General features: G+C 35.9%; 1 protein-coding gene across 1 annotated transcript in view; it reads right to left on the bottom strand.

Moving 5' to 3' along the window:
- Positions 1-2,148, bottom strand: part of LOC107749775 (melanin-concentrating hormone receptor 2-like) — a 6,871-nt gene extending 4,723 nt beyond the window's left edge. Inside the window, exons 1-2 of the mRNA XM_016564950.1 lie at positions 2,129-2,148; positions 1,175-1,528 (exon numbers count right to left, since the gene is read on the bottom strand). Of these exons, the coding sequence (XP_016420436.1) occupies positions 1,175-1,528; positions 2,129-2,148 (374 nt within the window). The remainder of the gene's footprint in view (positions 1-1,174; positions 1,529-2,128) is intronic.
- Positions 2,149-15,179: the final 13,031 nt, after the last annotated feature.

Here is a 15,179-nt window from a genome sequence, read left to right on the forward strand (position 1 = left end):
AATCTGCAGGAGCTGGAGGATTTTTCTGAAGAACAGTGCTCAGTTTAACTGTTCAGAACAAACAAGGCACTCATGAACAACCATCACAAAACAAAAAAACAGTGGTGGATCATCCAGGTAACCACACACACTATTAAGAACCAAGGGTTCCCAAACGTTTGAATAGGGTTAGTTTAATAATTTCAGCTATTTTTTGTCTTGTGGACTAAATGTAAACATATTTTATGTAAAATATCTTACTCAGGACAGTACTAAATAAAAAATAACAGGCATTTTGTATGATCTCTCTTATTTTGTTAAAATTATTCCCATTTTCACAGATTCTGTAAGGGGTTCCCAAACTTTCGCATTCCACTGTAACTATGCTTGCATTATGAATCACTTTGATAAAAAAACATCTGCAAGGGGTTCCCAAACGTTCGCATGCCACTGTACAAATCACACAAAACACATCTATGTATTGCAGTAATTTCAAGATTTTTATTAAAAATGACTGATTACAGTAATGAGCATCTATAATGAGAAATTTGCATTCACACTGAAATCTTTTGATTACAGACGTTGGAATGTTGGTGAATCTCAGCACAAAGTTATCTCTTCTGAAACTGCAGATGAGACTCAGCAAACAAGAAACATTCTTAGAATTCTTGAAAGTAAAGTAAAAAGTAAAGAATTGTGGCAAGGTTCTCTCAAAGTTATGAACAAACGTTCTTCCTGTAATGTTAACAGAACTTTCGTTCAGAGTTATCTGGTCTTTAATAATATTCTCAAAACATTAGCACAAAAACGTTATTTATGCATTGTTCATGGAACATTTTATTTCAGAGATGTTTTAGTTGGACATTTTTTTAACAAAACATTTTGAATTTACAGAGCACTTTTAAAAATAACTTTTTTTTTAATGTTCAAAATATTATGTTCAAAACGATGTTCAAAATATTTTGTTTGCTGGGGAGGCGTGAGTTTTTTTATTTATTTATTTATTTTCCAGCGTAGAAATGTGAGAAGTGATGCAGTTTAGGATAAACTGGTGAAATATCAGTGAGATCTCATTTGTGCTTTTACTTTCTTATTGTTTAAGGCCTACATTGCAAGAGCGGAATATAGTATGAACACAGTATATAGGCCACTGCATTAATATCGTTCTGACTTCCCAAATGCATGCAACTCTCACCTGTCAATGCAGAGTACAGTCACTGTGCCCACTGTGGTAAACTGGTTACTGACGTCCACCACCACCACAGCTTTACACATGAAGTGGCCAAAGACCCACTGTCTGTCCCTGACCAGCTGATGGATGTTGAACGGCATCACCAAGAGGAAAAGCAGGTCTGCGATGGCCAGATTCAGCACGTAAATATCAGAGACCATCTTCTTCTTGCATGATGCCACAGCATAGATCACCAAACCGTTGGCCAGAACTCCAACTGAACACAGAACGCCGTAGATAGTGGGGAAGATGTGCATGAAAGACGCGATGTCAATCATGCTGTACGATGGGATGGTTCGGTTCACACACGAAAATTTGCTTAAAAAAGAAATAACTATGAAAAGTTGTCGTCTTAGTCTGGTCTTCGCACGATTACGCAAGCTTTTACGCAGCGCTCTACTTCATATCCAAACCGTTTAAAGTTGTAAAAGCTTCCCTCGGGTGTCAGCTATCGCCCCGTTGTCATCTGCTTCGCTTTTCATTCAGTTTGCCGATGCTTCCTCGGTCTCTTGAGATACTGTGTTAGTACATATAAATGCCCAAAGGCTGGAGCTTCTGTGCGTATTCTGCGCGTCTGTCTCCTTTAGTACGGTTGTTTGAAGAGATGCGTATGTCTCCACCCTTTCAGAATCCTCTCTCCAAGCTCACCCATCACACTCAATATTTAAGAAAAAAATGTTTGATTATTCATTTGTGCAGTCCATCACAGCAAGACGCTCCAAACTCCAGTGTTCACAATGAATGTATTTATCTGCTGTCATGGGCTTTGAGTTGCTACCTGTTGCATGCACATCTTATTAGACCTGTTATAGTTTAATCATTTACATTCAAGCAATATTGGCAGATGCCTTTATCCAAAGTGAGTTTAATGAATACATTTTATGAGTTCATGCGTTCACTGGAAATTGAACCCATTACCTAGGAGTTGCGAGCACCATGTTATGCTGTTTAAGCTTATAGTCAGATTGGCTGTGCATTATCACTGTTCCTTATGTTTCAAAGTTGTATAGATTAATTGTTAAATTGATCTTGCTGCCCAGCCCTTTTATGGATTATGTTCTATTATGTTCTAGATTATGTAATTTGTGCACACTTTAAAACGAAAGCCGTATCTCTGTATATCTCAATAAGTATCAGCACCACTGCATTCCTGTAAAAACAGGCACTCCGTCATCTTGTCTAGATTCGAGGGAACAGAGCACATTCTTTAAAGATTTGAAACTTCATTTCCACAGATTAAAAAAGTAATTTAAGGAGTAATAGACAGGACTGATGGCCCCTGCAGAACAGAAAGGATATTGGTGAGAAAAGTTTACTCCCAAAAACTTTATAGCATGCATTTATGGATTTTGTCCATACTATCTCACAAATCATTTGTGTAACTGTGCATGCAAAAGAGCATTGCAGTAGTCCAGTTTAGAGATGACCTGGTAGGAATGGTCTGATTGGGTACAGTATTTTTGTTTAATGTATAATAATAATTATTATTATTAAAACTGTAATATTGTGAAATATTATTTATGTTTAAAGGAACTGTTTTCTATTTGAATATATTTTTAAATGTAATTTATTCCTGTGATGGCAAAGCTGAATTTTCAGCAGCCATTACTCCAGTATTTACATGATCCCTCAATCATTGTAATATGCTGATTTGGTGTTAAATTATTATAAATTATTACTGGTATTCAATTATAAATGATGGTATTATTATAAATGTTGGAAATGTTTTTGCTGTGTAATATTTCCGTGGAAACCTTGACACATTTTTTTCTTTAATGAATTGAAAGTTTAAAAGAATGCCTTTAAAAATCATGGCATCACAGTTTCCACAAAAAGTATTAAGCATACGTAAGCAACAATTGTCACAGAAACTATACAAATCGTTGTCCATTGTAAAGTTTACAGCACCTTGAGTCTCTTTTACTCCACCAGAGAAAGTAAAGGTGTTCATGCTCTCTCTTCTCACACATCACAGCACTCTCACACACATCACATTCACTCTCTCCTGCACACACTCATTTACTGCTGTCATAAATCCACTGTATCAACCTCAAAAACTGTTCAAATGTCACAGTTTTCACACTTTATTTTTCACGAAGACATAATCAAAACCACAGTCTTTGTTACAATATGTGGAAATCTGAGGTAACAATGTGTGTGTGTGTGTGTGTGTGTGTGTGTGTGCGTGTGTGTGAGTGAGAGAGAGAGCATTTTTATGGTTATGTCTCCATAAAATTAAACTGGCTGAAGAACATTTAGTGGTTACGGTGGCTTAGCCTGAGGTTGATTGCATGTCTTGTGATTTGGATGGGCGACCAATGACCAAATGATCTTCAGTCACTCTGACATCTTTAGTCATGGCCTTAGCCCTTGTAAAGAGCGTGGTACAGCTCATCATATATCATAATTACTATATGCTATATATTATGTACTGCATACTACTATTTACGGTGAATCTGTTAAGTATACACACTTTTGTCACACAATGCATTGCAAAATCTAAAAAATGTAATTTATGTATGAGTATAAGACTCTATGTCATTAATGATTTGAATAGTTTTGTGATGTTAGTGTCATATCAAATGATGCTCCGTCTCCCAAGGGGTCCTTGGCTTAAAAATGTTATAGACCCCTGTTGTGACCTAAAGTATAACTTTCACTGTGACAAGGTCAGATGAAAAACAAAACTGACCTTGGCATTATTGTGCCCTAAAATGAATAATTCACTCAAATCAATGAGCTTCAAGGAGAAGGTGAAGGCTTTGTTTAAGGAGCAGCGTAATCATGGAAAACTTGTCAAAATCTCCAGCTCAACTGCCAATTTGGTGCAACTCATTACTTCACAGTTGGTTCATGCTTCTCTTTTCTAAGTCTGCTGATTATGGAAGGTAATTTGCAATTGTTGATACATGTGGATTCATTCATGTTAATAATGCATGTCCTTGTAATCAGCATAAGAAGATTGGTTTATTCTGTGTTCCGGCAGAACTGAAAAGTCCTTGTGTTCCTTTATAGTGTCTTTGATAACCAAAGCAATTAAAAATGTGAATTTGCATTTAATTTTATAACATTTGTTAAATTGCAATGCATAACCAATCTTTGATGACTGTCACAAAATGTAACATAAACTGCAAGATTCCTGGATGATACAGACTATTCAGATATAACTCTCAAAGGACTGAGGAATGCATGCTTTCAGGCAAATATTTCTCATCACAAAAAAATAAAAATAAAAAATAAAAAGATAACCGAGAAAATATGAACATGACACAAAGATGAATGACCCAAAGGGAAAGAAGTAAATAGAGAGTATGGCTGTTTTACTTTGTGGTCACATGCCTACAAAGATCATATGATGCCTTGTAAGTACTGGAAGACGTTTGGCAAGATAACAATCCCTGTTTCAAGCCTACAAATCGCGATCCCTAAACCCCTTTTTTTAAATGAAACCCCCTGTTTTCTTGACGCCTATCATGTCCAAAATTGGCAAACAAATAAGGCAGGTAACTGGTTTTTAAAACAATGCCATTATGAATGAAATCATTCATGTCCAGCAGAGGGCGCTGAAGTGCAGCAGACAGTACTGACATAAATATTTCACAATCCACTCTGAGAGTTGGGGAACAAACTTCACCTGCATTCTTGTCTGTGTGCGGTCGTCAGTTTTGATTAATCAGTTAAGCTGCCTTAGTTAAACTTGGCAGTGAACCTCAACGTTTTAAACTGTTTCTTTAGCTTGATGTGCTTCATTTTCCAGTTTCGAACAACGTCTGTGGTGGTAAATATACTGACATGGTAAAGTGTTATGTCCATGAGGGGAAAAAACAAAACAAAACAAACAAAAAAACCCGAATTGCACTTCAATGCTGTTTAACTTTAACATTTTTAAATTGATTTTAAATAGAGATTATATGGAATAGTATAAATATAACGGCAATGTAAACATGTATTTTGTTCAAACTTTACTCAATACTCATTGTATGTTTTTTGTTACATATGTGACCCATGGACCACAAAACCAGTCATAAGGGTCGATTTTTGGAAATTGAGATGTATACATCACCTGAAAGCTGAATAAATAAGCTTTCCATTGATGTATGGTTTGTTATGATAGGACGAGATTTGGACGAGATACAACTATTTGAAAATCTGGAATCTGAGCTTGCAAAAAAAATTAAAATATTGAGAAAATCACCTTTAAAGTTGTCCAAATGAAGTTCTTAGCAATGGATATTACTATAAAAAATTAAGTTTTGATATATTTACGGTAGGAAATTTACAAACTATCTTCATGGAACATGATCTTTACTTAATATCCTAATGATTTTTGGCATAAAAGAAAAATCGATAATTTTGACCCATAAGCCTACAATGTTTTTTTTGGCTATTGCTAAAAATATACCCCCAGCGACTTAAGACTGGTTTTGTGGTCCAGGGTCACATATTGTATATCATATGTCTTGTGTTCATTGGTAGTATATATAAGAGCTATTTTTGCATTTCCTAAAAAAATAAGTAATTAAATAAATAAAAATAACAAATTTTCACAAAAACACTTGGTAGTGAGACTTTGAACCACTGCTTGTGTGTACTGTAGTAATGTAAATGTGTATGTAAACATACTCCCCTTGAGTCATAAAATATGCTTTCATCCAGTCATGAAATATGAAACCATTTATCTTTGTTTCATCATCCCTGGGAAATCAATGGAAACTGAGATGGGGATTTTAGATGAGCTGTTGGTGATGAATTTAACAATAAACCTCAACAATAATCTCGCTCTAACTGCCATCGATAAAGGATAAAGCGGAAGTAAATGCAAACATAAGTATAAAAAAGTCTATTGACTATTAAGATATTCTGTAACATTTGTGAAAATTAGATTTTGATCATTCTGTCTGTCATTGGGCTTAAGATATAATCTTTGTGCTGCTTTTCACTTCAAGGTGCTTTTTTATCAAGAGAGGAAGGTGCCAGTACAACCACTAATCAAGATGTCAAAGGGGATTCAGAAAATATAAAGTGAGTCTGGGCCAAAATTATTTAATTGTATTGATTCAAATGCATGGTTTGTTGTTTCAAAGGCTGTAGCCAAGTTTAATCAATCTAATCATGGTAGTACTGATGGAAAGTTGAATAATACGATCTGACAGGATTTGTGGTTTCACATTAAAGCTTATGAGACAAAGCATCTACTGTAACGCAGAGCAAAATCTTTAAACCTGTTCACTGTGCACACAAACATACACATGCATACACAGTCTTTCATTTGTCATTGAGGTGATGCTTTTTATCAAAACTGAAGTACAAATGTATTAGGTTCTAGGAGATTTGTCGCAGTTTATTTTCAAAAGAACAACTCATCTAACAATTGTTCCCATTCTGTTCATCAAAAAATTATTCAAAGCATTTCAAAAGCAAAATCACATGAAACAATAGAAATCGATAGAATCAATAGAATTGCACAATAGAAACCAAAGTTAGTCATTGATTTATGTTTTCAAATATATTTGTATATTGAATATATTTGAAGTTTATTGCAAAATATTCATATATATGAATATTATAATATTAAATATAATATATTTGTATTTCTTTGAACCTATTTACGATTACTATTTTTTTTTTTTTTATATAATTTTATATAAAGCAAACTGAAAAAAATGTGTTGAGTTACAACTGTGTATGAAATATCCTATAAAAATGAGCTAGTCTGAGACATCATCTACAATGCTATGAGTGATGGATCTCTCTCTGGGGCTATGAGTAGTGTAGTTAAATTAACACTGACTTGGGCTTCTACAGAGACCATCGGTTAACAACCTCAGAGCGCAGAGCTGGCCTGTCTTGAAAGGCTTATACATTATCACTAAAAATCAATTTCCGTATTTTCACTTCCGGAATCCGATTGTTGAAATGTATTATAGGGTTGAGTGCCTCACTTAAGGGCACATTGATTATAGTACATGGCCTGAAGGGCCTGAACCTGGAATTTTTCAATTGCAATCCCAGATTTTTAACCATTATGTACAATATAAAAAAATATATCATCACCTCACATATTCTGAGCCACTTAAAAAACAAAAAAACATCTGAAGCTTCCAAAAAACAAATCCAAGCATAACTGAAATGCAGCGCTAACTAGTTTTCTTCACCAACTGATTGTTCATAATGATTTATTTGTTTGTGTGAAGTGCTTGCAGCGGCTATGATCTGCCCACTTAGCGCATGCAGCATAATTTATTTCCGATTTCATCCAAAACAAGGCATCCACACATAGCTGAGATGAGCGTGAGAGTGAATGCCACAGAGCAGTCACTGTACTGCAAACACAACCGTTGATTTATTTGTTTTTGATGTACCACTGAGAAATGGGCAGGAAATATTAAAAAATATTCAAGTCACATGAACCTAAACTTAAAATGAGGACACAACTGCAGCGTTTTCACGCTAATATTTAGGCCTGACATTTACGGTTTACATAGATGTTTAGGGATTTTTTTCCCTTTCTAACTTCCAATAATTGTATGCAAATAATGAATCAGAAAAACTCTGCTCTGCTCAAGGCTCCCTCCAATGTCTGGACACCCGGTTATCTCAGTTAAGAGATCTGGTTCTTGACTGGTCTTATAGCAGTTCACATACTCCCTGACAAACATTTACATCCTTATATACTTAAAATTAGACATTTAGATGGCTCTAAAGATATTTGTCGCCATCAATGTGATCATTATCGCTGAAATAATATAGGCTACATGCACTTTGTGACATTTCTCTTCAATGAGAGCTATTTAATCATTGAAAGCTCAGATTTATGGATGCATACGGACATACCATGCAAGAAACTGCTTTTTTAACCTCTGTGTTCTTCTTTCATAGTTCTTGATGCATGCAGCAAGCCTTTAAGCTACATATCAGTAAATTAAAGGGTCATGTTATTGCACATTCATGTGTAATAAAAAAAATGTCCAAAGGCAATGAAAAATAATAGCATACAATGATTAGGGTATTAGCAGTCAATGAATCACTGGGCACGTGGCTATTTTTGCTTGCAGTGATAATTGCGCAAATTGAGAAAACACTACAGGTTAAAGAGTCTCCAGTTGATGCCAAAACAACAATGCTGTTATCAAACATAGTCAGTATGAAGCTCATTAAAAAGCATGAAAAAACATGTGATTTTTAAAACAGGTCATTCCTGTTATGCAGAACATGTTTAAAATCACAGGTCATTCCTGTTATGCAGAACATGTTTAAAATCACAGGTCATTCCTGTTATGCAGAACATGTTTAAATCCTCATACTATAGAAAATCATGAAATCATTTAATATCCAGTCCAACATTATCCAGGTAGCCCCTGCTGGTTGATACTGTAACTGCAACATTGACATAATTTACCTGCTGCTAATGTAATGTAGTAAAGTAATTAGTCACGCTCATAAGGCATAGGTGATTGGCTCAAAATTCCATGGCAACAGAACTGTCAAGAGAGTTGTAATTTCTAATTTTGTGGAGTAATTTATAACAAAAAAAATCTGTATTCTAAATAACATCACCCTCCAGGAAGTGACATTTTAGTAAAAAAAAAAAAAAAAAAAACAGTAAGTATTAGCCACTGCTTTGATGAATTCTTTGATGTTTTGTGGTATTAAATGGTTTGTTTCACACTAAAACGTCCATCCTGCTTCATAAAATTACAGAAATTGGTATGATTGTATTCAAAATTTGAAAAGATCCCATAAGCTAATTCTCAATTGTGCATTGTTACCTTGATTATGGAAGTAGGGAGTTTCCGTGTTGTTATGGTGACCTGGAGTCTGTTTAATGAATACACCTCATCCAGCTCTGAGTTCTATGCCATATACTGACTGCTGTGGCAATAGAAGACAACACATGCTATCACGTAACACAGGTTTAACAGAATAATATGGCACACTTGCGTAGACAGGCGCAGTGCAAATACAGAACTAATTGTTAACACACCCACCCACTAACACACACTACCCTGCAAGACTGTTGAACGAGAAACATCAATGTGAAATGAGATGAGAAACTTCTACGTTTCTGTATCGTATTGAACACACAGAGGCAATTAAATCTGCCATGAGTGGAATGAGATGTGGAGGTTGTATTCATTTTATATTGGATTTTAAATCAGGTTTGCACACAGCACAGGTGTTAAATCACGTGATTATTGTGACCCTGGCTCAGCTGGTGCCTTTGTGCCGGGGGACGAGGCATGTAATGCGTGGGCAAAGTCATGCTAGACTGTATCATTAATTTCTCACTGTGGTCAGGATTTCAGCTGACAGAAAAATTGCAGATACAAGATATGTCTGTGGAGTTTGGGGACAAGATGAAAAGTAATGATGAATTTCTTCCTTGGTGGTTTGTGCACACAGAATTAGTTGCTTGAAATCTGCATGCAGGTCTCAGGAGCTTTTCTACAGCAAATATAAAGCTTGTGTTTTGCAAAATGTAACGCTTAATTTAAGTTGCTGTACACTGAGTTTTGTACGCATTAATTATCACCAACATATGGTGAGTTTTACACTTACTGCACTTGAGGGAAGCACATAAGAGACTTGTGCTTTTGTTTAATAAGAGTCGGTGCTGTTTTTTCCTGTGAGCATTTGTCACGCATGGTTGATGTATCTTTTAGTTGCAACTTTTAAATTAGCTTTATTCCATTAGACTATTTACAAATTACCATCAAGCATGTGTACAGTCAAGTCATTCAAACAGAAGTACACCGTGGCTTCAAAAGTCTTCACAGGAAATGGAATTTATCTGTCAAATCTGCTAGTTTGGCACGGCCAAGTATTTTCACAGTTGACCATTCAATGTCTCTTTAGACGAAGTTCGACATCCTGTCTTGGCAAAGGATGAAGTGAACAAGACTCACGTAGAAGTTAAGCTGCAGGCAACTCATCCAGGCATTCAGTTTTGTCTCTTGGTAATGTGTGGAACGACTTTTTGAAACTTTATTAGCAGAGACATAATCTAAAATGTATGAAGACAAGTGTGATAAGTCTTTTTAATTGGTTCCTGGGAGAGTGTTATGGTCACAGTGAATACTAGGGCAGCAGTGACAATCTTTTATGCTATTGGTTAGAGGCTCCCAACTGAGTTTAAAGGTTCATAGAGCGAAGAAACTATTATTTTTGAATTAATAGGCAACTTAGTTTTAGCCTGAAAACAGATATTTCCCCTCAACCATCCCTGTAATGACAATCCTGTGCCACCTAGAGGATTTGCGGTGATACTGCAACAATTCCAACAAGCGTTAGAATGAAGGTATTTAATTAAATAGGAAGAAGAAAACGTGAAATAAATAATTTACCAGCTATTTTCATCCTTTAAATTAAAACTTGAGCTTTACTTTTGGATCCCATGGAATCCATTTGTGTGAAAGACATGCAATTAACCCATTGTCCTCTACACTCCTATTTGACCTCTTGTTCCCGTCATTCAAATCTCCATGTGCCTGTTTAACCAAATGTAATGACATTTCTATTTCCCTCTTTGCACTTCATGCGTCGGTCCCTCTGTATATTTACACAAGCTATCAGAGAATGGCGGGCGGGAGGGTTCATTTTCTCTGCTCAAATAGCAAGCTGTTATTTTGCAGTGTTTTGAGGGAAAGGGCTGCACGTGAGATGAGGTTTCTCGTGTGTGGCATGGAACAAAGCGCTGTCATATCTGCGATATAAATTAAATATAAGTGCGTGACCTGCTGTTTAGTTATTTGTGAAAACGAGAGTTTATCTTTAATTAAGAGATATATTTTTTTATATTCGTTTATCTATTTTACAGTTCACAATTAACTATGTAAATGTTATGTGAAAACCTTCCTATCTGTTCTCAAATATAATTCGTGCAAATGTGATATGTGCATATTCTTACTGCAACGCGATTGGTTAGGCGTCACACAAGAACCAATGAGCAGACAAAACTACAATTACAAGTAACACATTAAATATGAAATCTTTAAGTAGTATTTTCTTGTAAAACATTGACTCCAGTATTCTTAGTTTTATTTACAACTTAATTTTTTGACAGTGTAGTCTATTATTTTTTTTTTCTTCAATTTTCTTTTAAATTAAAATGACTATTTTAAAGCATATGCAGCACCAGGAGGCCCCTCTTGTGGTATGCAAGAACACTGCAGAAGAACACATTTGTTCACACAGTCCATGACCACCACACTATGTTAAGTTTAACATGCTTGGAATAAAAATGCCTGCTGTCTGCTAACTTTGACCATTACCACTATAGGCACAGATCTGACCTCTGCCAGCAACCCTCTCTCAGTAAATGCCAGAGAAGATGTAAAGGTCTGGACGAGTGTAAAAGTCAGTATGAATCTGATAATAGTGTCCCACCTCCCTACTGAGTTTTCTCATGCATCACATCCAGTCTCACGCTGTGCAGGGGGACAGATTATCTCGTTATCAGTGACCGGTGCTGTGCGGTCAGCCCTCAAAGTCTTTCACAGTCAACATGGAAATCAGAGAGAAGGAAAAATGGCTCTCATACACAAGAAAGAGTGAGAGATTAGCAATACTACTCTTTTATTATTTCCTACATGGGGTGCCTATATCTCATTTAGAAGCATCCTCATCCTCTAGATTGACTGGCGGTCTCGTGATAGTGGTAAAAATAGCATCGGCCCTCTCAGAGTTGATTTAATTTACGAGCCTGGTGTCTCACTGTGAGAAGAGTGTGATGAGAATAAGAAAATGGAGTGTAACTATACGCACACCCTCTTAAGCTGAAATTGAAATCTGTGGATTGGATCAGAATGAAAGTGAAACACAGGGGAATGCAATTAGGTACAAAAGTGAATTAAAGAATGTTGCAGATGTAAAGAAAAAAATATTGAGTGATACGTCGGGTGTTACAGACCCCATGAAATTGCTGAACGTGCTTTGTTTGCCATCTTAAATAAAATAAATAAAATAAATGTATGCATTTAGCAGAATGATATATCCAAAGCGACTTACAGTACATTATTCAGGCTATACATTTTTTACCAGTATGTATATATGTATGTATATCTTGCGTCAATGTATTTCCTACTGAAAGAATGTCATTTGAAATCTGTCATCTTTGCTTGTGAGAACCACAGTTTTTAAGCCAATCACATGAGTCATAACCAAATGCCATATGACTAATCACTCTTGAGTCTATTTCATTTGCATATTGGCCCACAATAGCTTATAGATGACCTCAAAGTACATTAACTAAGACAGGGTTTTCCAAGTCTTGATGCTACAGGCCAATAAATATGATGATCCCTTTTAAATATGACTCCTTTTTTAAAATATAAATGCAGCTATTTATAAAGACCCATTTCTTACAATGAAAAAATGAAATACATATGCAATAAAATATTATAAATGTGGAAAATATTTACTTTCTGTTAACCTAACACTTTTTTTCTGCCCACCATTATAGTGCTGTTAGATGTATAAGCCTGAAGACAAACATAACTCTTTGGCTGTCATAAAATAAAATAAACTGTGAAATTTGATTTTAACTTATTAATTATTATTATTATTATTTTACTTTTCTGTGGAGCCAAAGTACCCCCGGGACTCCTGCTGGACATGTGATACTTTAAGGAGAATGATATATATATATATATATATATATATATATCGTTTTTTATTCTATTTTAAATTTTTTTTAATTGAATGAATGTTTATTAGGATTTTTGTAAACACTTCTTAATCTTGGGATCATTTTTTAACTTAGCTTGTTACAATGCATTTTGAGGTTGCCTCCTCAGCAAAGGATTCATGCTGTGCTGCCTTAGAATTTGGCCTAGAGAAGATATGTTACTAGGCCGCATAATTAATATACCAACATCTTAAAACAGCCTTCTCAATGGGAGAGCGCCTAAAATGTCTTAAGATGCGGCCTAGCTCACTAGGTTTTGGAACAGAGCTACGGGGTCTTTAAGCAGCGAAATACACATGCTGCGCTCCGTGAAAGCGCATATGTGCATCTGTGTGTGGTGTGCAGCTCAATGGGGAATATTAGATGTGATGATTTCAAAGAGAAAGAGTGACTGAGAGAGATGGTATGCTAGAATGCTGATGGGGCCTGGGAGTAAACTGCCATATAAGCCTTTAATCTGCAGGTAGCTCATTGTGCTCCTGGGCACATCAGAGAAGCGTAAGTAGCTGTGTGAATTATGGGATGCCGACCATGGGGGGTAGCGTGCGGTATGAGAATGAAGAGAAAGATATGTGCGAGCTGATTAATAATGAAGAGTTATAACAGCATGGCAAAGCTTGGCCAAACATCTCTGCAGACTGTCACGCCACATAGAGCGGAACTGCTGCCTCCATCTGCTGGAGCTCATGTCCAGTAGCACCAGCATGCTGATGTGAGCGGTAATGGAGATGATGATGGCATCTGAAATCACCCAGATGGGATGGCTGGCATCTCTCTGGAGGACATTAGTGAACTGGCGTATTTGTGTGGGACCCTGTCTATGCCTGCGTGAGGTGTGTAGGAGGGCGGGAGAGGACACACGGCGAGAGAGGAGGAAATCATTCATTTTGTGACCCATGTGTTCAGTTATGGAGAGACCTTGAGCATAATGTGTGTGTTTCTGTCTGTTAGAAGACAGTTTTTAAATGTGACGCTGTGATGAATCAGAGGTGAAAAGGGAAACCAATAATAACGGTCAAAACAACATGATAATAGATTATGATGTAATAGCCTCGTGATGCAGTAGATGGGAAGACCTGTTCCCCTTTCTGCCTTTTTATGAGAACAGATGTGTATGTTTGTCCAACGTTCCATTTGCAGTAGTAAATAAATATTATACACAATAATGGAGTTCTTGTAACAAAGAGCTAGCCCTTAAAATGGGGAAAGAGAGAGAAAGATATTTCTTTTGTACTATTATTATTATTATTATATTTTGATTGTTAAAGAAGTGTGAAATGTTTGTCAGAATAGCATCACCTGACTTCTATTCATTTTTAAACAGATAGCCCCACCTCCAAACTCTTGCCATTGGTTGAGGCATTGTTGCTGTGTCAGACTGGCTGCGGTGCACAAAGCAATGGTTTGATATCACCACAGAGCAGAGACGGACAGTAACTAAGTACATTTACTTGAGTATTGTACTTAAGTACACTTTTTTTGAGTATCTGTACTTTACTTGAGTATTATTTTTTCTGGGAACTTATGACTTTAACTTCGCTACATTTGAAAGACAAATATTGTACTTTTCACTCCACTACATTTCTATCAAGGTCCTCGAAGTAGAAAGTCGTTACTATGTAGCAGCTTTGAAAGTCAGTGGGTGATTTTTTTTCTTCTCTAAAACGTGACTTTCTTTTTTTTTTCCAGACAGTTTATAATCACTCTTGTAGGGCTACAGGAAGTGATTTCCCAGCATTTTTTTAACACTGACCAGTTGCAAATGTTATATTTATTTACAACAATTCAATAATAAGAAGTTAATATGATATTAATATGTAATATGATGTTAATATTAATAAAAGTGCAAATGACAAGTCTCGCTTAGCCTAACGCAGTACAGTTAGCAAGGTATTTATATATATATATATATATGTATGTATACACACATATACACAAACACACACACACAAACACAAAAAGAAAAACAAGTAGATAGAATAGAAAAAAAATAGAAAGCTAGTGTTAGTTTTTTTTTTTTATAAAAAAAAAGATAAATAGATAAAGTACAAACAAAAATAAAGATGGAACAGATGTGTTTTTAGTCGTTTCTTGAAGATGGCTAAGGACTGCTCGGATTGAGTTGGGCAGGTCATTCCACCAGGAGGGAACAGTTAAGGAAAAAGTCTGTGAAAGTGATTTTGTGCCTCTTTGGGATGGCACAATAATTCGTCGTTCACTTGCAGAACGCAAGTTTCTAAAGGGCACATAAGTCTGAAGTAATGAATTTAAGGTAAAGGGGTG

The sequence above is a fragment of the Sinocyclocheilus rhinocerous genome, unplaced genomic scaffold, assembly GCF_001515625.1.
Source record: "Sinocyclocheilus rhinocerous isolate Xijiao unplaced genomic scaffold, SAMN03320098_v1.1 scaffold860, whole genome shotgun sequence".
Taxonomy (NCBI): Eukaryota; Metazoa; Chordata; class Actinopteri; order Cypriniformes; family Cyprinidae; genus Sinocyclocheilus; species Sinocyclocheilus rhinocerous.